The 6,317-nt window shown below is 41.7% G+C and overlaps 1 protein-coding gene across 1 annotated transcript in view; it reads left to right on the forward strand.

Moving 5' to 3' along the window:
* Nucleotides 1-2,394, forward strand: part of ZC3H4 (zinc finger CCCH-type containing 4) — a 54,880-nt gene extending 52,486 nt beyond the window's left edge. The window contains exons 16-17 of the mRNA XM_036743663.1: nt 1,497-1,552; nt 1,875-2,394. Of these exons, the coding sequence (XP_036599558.1) occupies nt 1,497-1,509 (13 nt within the window). The 3' untranslated portion in view covers nt 1,510-1,552; nt 1,875-2,394. The remainder of the gene's footprint in view (nt 1-1,496; nt 1,553-1,874) is intronic.
* The last annotated feature ends 3,923 nt before the right edge of the window (nt 2,395-6,317 follow it).

Raw genomic sequence — 6,317 nt, forward strand, 5'->3', positions numbered from 1 at the left:
TCAGCCATTCTCCAGTTGATGGGCAACCCTGGCTCTGACTTTTTATATTCTAAGTTTCCTGTTGGCTGGGATGTTCTATGTTCAGTATTTTAAGACACCTTCTAGCTCGGATAGCTTGTATTCTAAGGCAGGGGTTCTTAACCTGGAGTCCACAGGGATCCATGACCATGGACCTTTGAATGTTTTGATAATAGTAGTTCAGTAGTAGTTGGTTTCCTTTGTAATCCTATGCATTTTATTTTATGCATTTAAAGACATGATCATGAAGAGAGCTCTTTAGGATTCACCAAACTAATTAATTGCCAAAGGGGTCCAGGACCTCCAAAATGGTTGAGTCCTGTTTTAAAGCATTCTCTAGGTCTGACATTTGCTATTCTAAGGTCCCTTCTGGCTCTGACTAATTTTTAAGTCTTTTCCAGCTTTAATCTTTTCTATATTCTAAAGGCCACTTTTGTTCTGGAATTCCATATTTTAATTCTTTTTTTTGAGGGGGGAAGGGAAGGCAGTTGGGGTTAAGTGACTTGCCCAAGGTCACATAACTATTAAACGTGTCAAGTGTCTGAGACCGGATTTGAACTCAGGTCCTCCTGACTCCAGGACTGGTGCTTTACTCACTGCACCACCTTGCTGCCCCAGGAATTCCATATTTTAATGTTACTTGCAACTCAGACTTCTGTGCTCCTGGCTCTCATACAGCTTTGCTAGTCTAATTTCTATCTTTTTCTTTTTCAATTTAGTAGTTTATTTTCCCCTAGTTACATGTTAACTTCTATCTTCTAATGATTTTTCTTCAAAGTCTTACATTTTATAGTCTATGATCTCTTTTAATTTAAACATTTTTTTCTTGGACTTCTAATATTCTCTATATCTTAGGGTTCCTCCCAACTTTTGGAGCCCTTGTTCTATGTTCTAAGGTCTCTTCTAGCTCTGATTTACCATGTTCCATGTTTTAATTTCTATCTCAGCCCTGGCCTTCTCTGTTCTGAGGTTCCTCTCATCTGTAACATTCTATGTATGTTTTAAAGTCCATTCCAATTGTGTACATTCTGTGCTCTAAGATCCGACCAATTGTATGTTCTAAGGACCTTCTCAGCTCTGACATCCTGTGTTCTAAGGTCCCTCTCAACTTTAACATCCTATGGCTCCAAGGACCTTCTGAGTTCTGACATTCTCTAAGATCCGACCGATTATATGTTCTAAGGTCCCTCTCACCTCTGACATTCCATGTTGGATGGAATATGGTGCCTCTTTTAATTCAGCCTAAGATGGCATGAACTTTCATGGCCTCCACATTACATGGCTGACTTAGACTGAGCTTGTGGTCCACTAAATCCCCCAGATCTTTTTCAAAAAAGCTGCCCTCCAGTAATGCTCCCTGCAATCTCGTACTTGTAAATACTTTTTTTTTAACCCAAATTTCATGTTACTCCATTTGGCTAAGTGCTAATTAACGCTAAGGTGTTCTTTGCAGTAATGTTTTTCTTATCCCCTTCCAGAGATGAGAAGTGACCATGGCCAGATTTGACAGCTTGCTGATACTTATTCTTTCCAGGTAAGTGCCCAAAAGTCAATGCCAGTTTCCTCAGAATGCCCCTGGGGCAGATTTCCCACCCCTGCTGCTGTCCTGGAACCTATCCTATGCGTGGCCTGGAGTTTTCTCTCAGCCCCAGGGACCAAAATTGTTGTGGAAGCCTTGGGGTAGCTCTGACTGCCTTCTCAGGCCTCACATAGGATTGGACATGGGTGAATGGAGTCCTGTGTGGGGCATCAGCTCTCACCCTAGTCACTCCCTCAACTGTCGAGTATCCTCAGGGGAGGGAGGGAAGCTTTTTCCACAAGGCTCACAATACCCTCCCTTCTGTCATTTCTTATAGAGTTTCATCTTGCAGCTGGGCTTCCCGCCAGTCCATGCTCATTGTGGGTAAGAAGGGCAGTGCTGTAAAGGAAGCTGCAAAACCCCATTGCTCCTGTGGGCACACTCTTCAGAAGAGGTTCCAAAATGCATCCACATTGTTTTTTTTTAAAGAATTATAATTAATAACTTTTGTTTTTACATCACCTTCACTTCTTAATATATCCCTACCTGTTCCCCTATCCAGTAAGCCATACCTTGTAACAAAGGATTAAAAAAAAGAGTCATGGGGGAAAAGTTCAGCTAAAGCAACACATCAGCTAAGGCCGGCAGTATATGCCACATTCCCCACCTGTGGTCCCCCACGTCTGCTAAGAAGAGAGGGAAGTATCTTTTCTGCCTCTTCCCTAGTTGGCAGCACTTTTTAAAAAATATTTTTTATTTTGAACTTAACCCCCAGCCCAAAAAGAGAGTATTTCCATATATACAAGAGAATACAAAAAAGATTCTATATGAAATCATGACTCTCATATTGCTTGCTTAAAAAAAGGACATAATAAATTCTATGTTACTTTCAAAACTGTCCTGCTTGTCTGTGTTTCATTCAGAACTTCTGCACATTTTAAATAATGTTACAATGACCCTCTTTTTTTTGAGGGAACATCATTCTTGCTAACCCCTTGTCTCCCTCTTTCATTAAAATCTGAGAGAAAGAAAGGGGGAAAAAACAAACCCAAGAACTTCTTGATGAAAATAGGCACAGTCTAGCAAACAGAATCCCTACAGTGGCCCTATCCCAAAATGTATGATGTTATTATGCCTTGTCTCTGTCAGGAGATGGGTAACAGGGACTTTGGAGATATGATTGGTTATTATGTGAATCCGAACTCTTAACTCTTTCAAAGTGGTTTTTCTTTAGAATGCTTCTGTCTTTGTATAAATTCTCCTCCTAGTTCTATTCACCTCCTTCTGCTTCAGTTCATAATTCCCAGGATTCTCTGAAATTGTTTCTCTTGTCATTTTGTATGGCGCAATAATATTCCGTTGAGTTCATATTCCATCATGGGTTCAGGCATTCCCCAATTGTTCAAGAGGCTACCTAAGGCATCCCTTCCTTAAGATTGTAGTTCTTGGCAGGGCAGAGCCAGGATGGTGGCTGGAAAGCAGGAACTTGCCTAAAGCTCTCCCCCAGGACTCTCCAAGCACATATAAAAAATGGCTCTGAACAAATTCTAGAACTACAGAACCCACGAAATAGCAGAGGGAAACAGGGCTCCAGCCCAGGACAGCCTGGATGGCAGCTGGGTAAGGTCTATCACATGGAACTGGGAGCGGAGTGGAGCAAAGTGCAGTGTGGGCCATGCCCAGACCAACTGGACCGGGAGCCGGACGGAACAGGCCCTAGCGCCCTGAATCAGTGAGCTGTGCCAGTTACCAGACCTCTTAACCCTCAAACACCAAAGACAACAGAGAAGGTTAGTGGGAAAAGCTGCGGGGACAGAGTGAAAGGAGTTTGCAGTTTGGCCACCAACCTGGAGAGCAGCGAAGGTGGTGCAGCTCTGAGGACGGAATTACAGCTGCCATTGCTTCTGGCCCCAGGCCCACCTGGTGGGAGGAATTAAATGGCGGATCAGAGCAGGAGTGCAGAGCCTGCTCAGATCTGAGTGGTGGTCCAGGTTGGCAGTTTTTGTGGGAGGAGGAGTGCTGGTGTGGCAGAGCTTGCTGTGTAGAAATAGCTCTGAAAACAACACAGCCCCTCAAGCTTGGGACAAAGTACTCTCTACTCTATAAGCAGTCATACCCCGACAAAAAACTCAACAGTCAAGTAGTTGGCTGGGAACATGAACAAGCAGCGAAACCTGACTCAGATTCAGTCTCAGACTTTGGAATCTTTCTTTGGTGACAAAGAAGACCAAAACATACAACCAGAAGAAGTTAACAAAGTCAGAGAGCCTACATCAAAAGCCTCCAAGAAAAACATGAACTGGTCTCAGGCCATGGAAGAGCTCAAAAAGGATTTGGAAAAGCAAGTTAGAGAAGTAGAGGAAAAATTGGGACAAGAAATAAGAGTGATGGGAGAAAACCATGAAAAACAAGTCAATGACTTGCTAAAGGAGACCCAAAAAATACTGAAGAAAATAATACCTTAAAAAATAGACTAACTCAAATGGCAAAAGACCTCCAAAAAGCCAATGAGGAAAAGAATGCCTTGAAAAGCAGAATTAGTCAAATGGAAAAGGAGGTCCAAAAGACCACTGAACAAAATACCACCTTGTTTCAACAATCCAGCTAGCAGCTTCTGTGGGGGTGTAAGATCCACCAACAGCCAGCACCCAGAAAGCTGCCAGCACACTGCAAAAGCACAGGTTCTTTTGATCTGCTTACTAAGGAAAGCAAGGTTAAGGGCTTACTTTAATTCAGCATACAAATATCATTCACTTAGCAGGGGAAAAGACTAGCACACTGAACTTCAGAGAAAAGTACAAACAAATTACAAACATCAACAGACAGACCCAATACAACTCATAGTTACCAGCATCTAGGTTCAGCCCGGGAGCTCATAACAAGGGCTGGTCCAGAGTCATGTGCGCTACCACAGCTGTGGGTAAGAGCTCCAAAGAAGAGAAAGCCAAACCCTGGTTTTATATCTTTTTCAGCATCAGGGGTGAATCACCCATGTGACCTAAAATCATCACAAAGAGGCGACTTAAACCCATGTGGTCTAAGAGCCTCTGATATCCCAAACCTATCACTCAAACTCATGTGTAAAACTAGGCCCTCCCCTGAGTTAGACCCACCTTGGGCCCCACCTTAGTTACCAATCCACACCCACATAGGTTTTACATTTAATAGGGGTTTGGGGCTGGGGCGTAGTACCTAGTAAGGCTCAATGAAATACACTAAATTACTCAAAGGAGACAAAAGCCAACTAAGTGCTAAGACCCATTTTGCTTACCAACACACACCTTAAAAATCAGACTGGAGCAAGTGGAAGCTAGTGACTTTATAAGAAATTAAGATACTATAAAACAGAACCAAAGGAATGAAAAAAATGGAAGACAATGTGAAATATCTCATTGGAAAAACCACTGACCTGGAAAATAGATCTAGGAGAGGTAATTTAAAAATCATTGGACTACCTGAAAGCCATGATCAAAAAAAGAGCCTAGATATCATCTTTCAGGAAGTTATCAAGGAGAACTGCCCTGATATTCTAGAGCCAGAGGGTGAAATAGAAATTGAAAGAATCCACTGATCACCTCCTGAAAAGGATCCCAAAAAAGAGAACTCCTAGGAATATTGTTGCCAAGTTCCAGAGTGACCAGGTCAAGGAGAAAACATTGCAAGCAGTCAGAAAGAAACAATTTGAGTACTGTGGAAACACAATCAGGATAATACAAGATCTAGCAGCTTCTACATTAATGGATCAAAGGACTTGGAATATGATATTCCAGAGGTCAATTGAGCTAGGATTAAAACCAAGAATCACCTACCCAGCAAAACTGAGTATCATGCTCCAAGGCAAAATATGGATTTTCAATAAAATAGAGGACTTTCAAGCTTTCTCAGCGAAAAGACCAGAGCTGAATAGAAAATTTGACTTTCAAGTTCAGGAATCAAGAGAAGCATGAAAAGGTAAACAAGAAAGAGAAATCATGAGGGACTTACTAAAGTTGAACTGTTTTGTTTACATTCCTACGTGGAAAGATGATGCGTATAATTCATGAGACCTCAGTATTAGGGTAGCTGAAGGGAATATACATAGGATAGGAAGGAGCAAAATATAATTAGTCTTTCACAACATGAGTATTGTGGAAGGGTTTTGCATAATGTTACACGTGTGGCCTATGTCGAATTGCTTGCCTTCTTAGGGAGGGGGGGTGGGGAGGGAAGAGGGGAAAGAATTTGGAACTCAAAGTTTTAAAAGCAGATGTTAAAAAAAAGTTTTTGCATGCAACTGGGAAATAAGATATACAGGCAATGGGGCATAGAAATCTATCTTGCTCTACAAGAAAGTAAGGGAAAAGGGGATGGGGGGAGTGGGGTGACAGAAGGGAGGGCTGACTGGGGAATGGGGCAATTGAATGTATGCCATCTTGGAGTGGGGGGAGGGTAGAAATGGGGAGAAAATTTGTAATTCAAACTCTTGTGAAAATCAGTGCCGAAAACTAAAAATATTAAATAAATAATAATAATAATAATAAAAGATTTTAGTTCTTAGCTTGTATTTTTTTTTATTTTTTCACTTTTAACCTCTCCTACTACCCTTTTAAGGATGAGGAATTTGGTTTTGCTTAACTCCCTTCCTCCTCCTCCTCTCTTAACAGCTCACCTTCTTATCTTTGGTTGTTTTCCTGTTGTGTTTAATGTATTTCTACTCTCGTGTGTGTGTGTGTGTGTGTGTGTGTGTGTGTGTGTGTGTGTAAGGATAAGGTGTTCTTGGTTGTAAGCCTTTATCTTTTGC

The sequence above is a fragment of the Trichosurus vulpecula genome, chromosome 2 (genome assembly GCF_011100635.1).
Source record: "Trichosurus vulpecula isolate mTriVul1 chromosome 2, mTriVul1.pri, whole genome shotgun sequence".
NCBI classification, from domain to species: Eukaryota; Metazoa; Chordata; class Mammalia; order Diprotodontia; family Phalangeridae; genus Trichosurus; species Trichosurus vulpecula.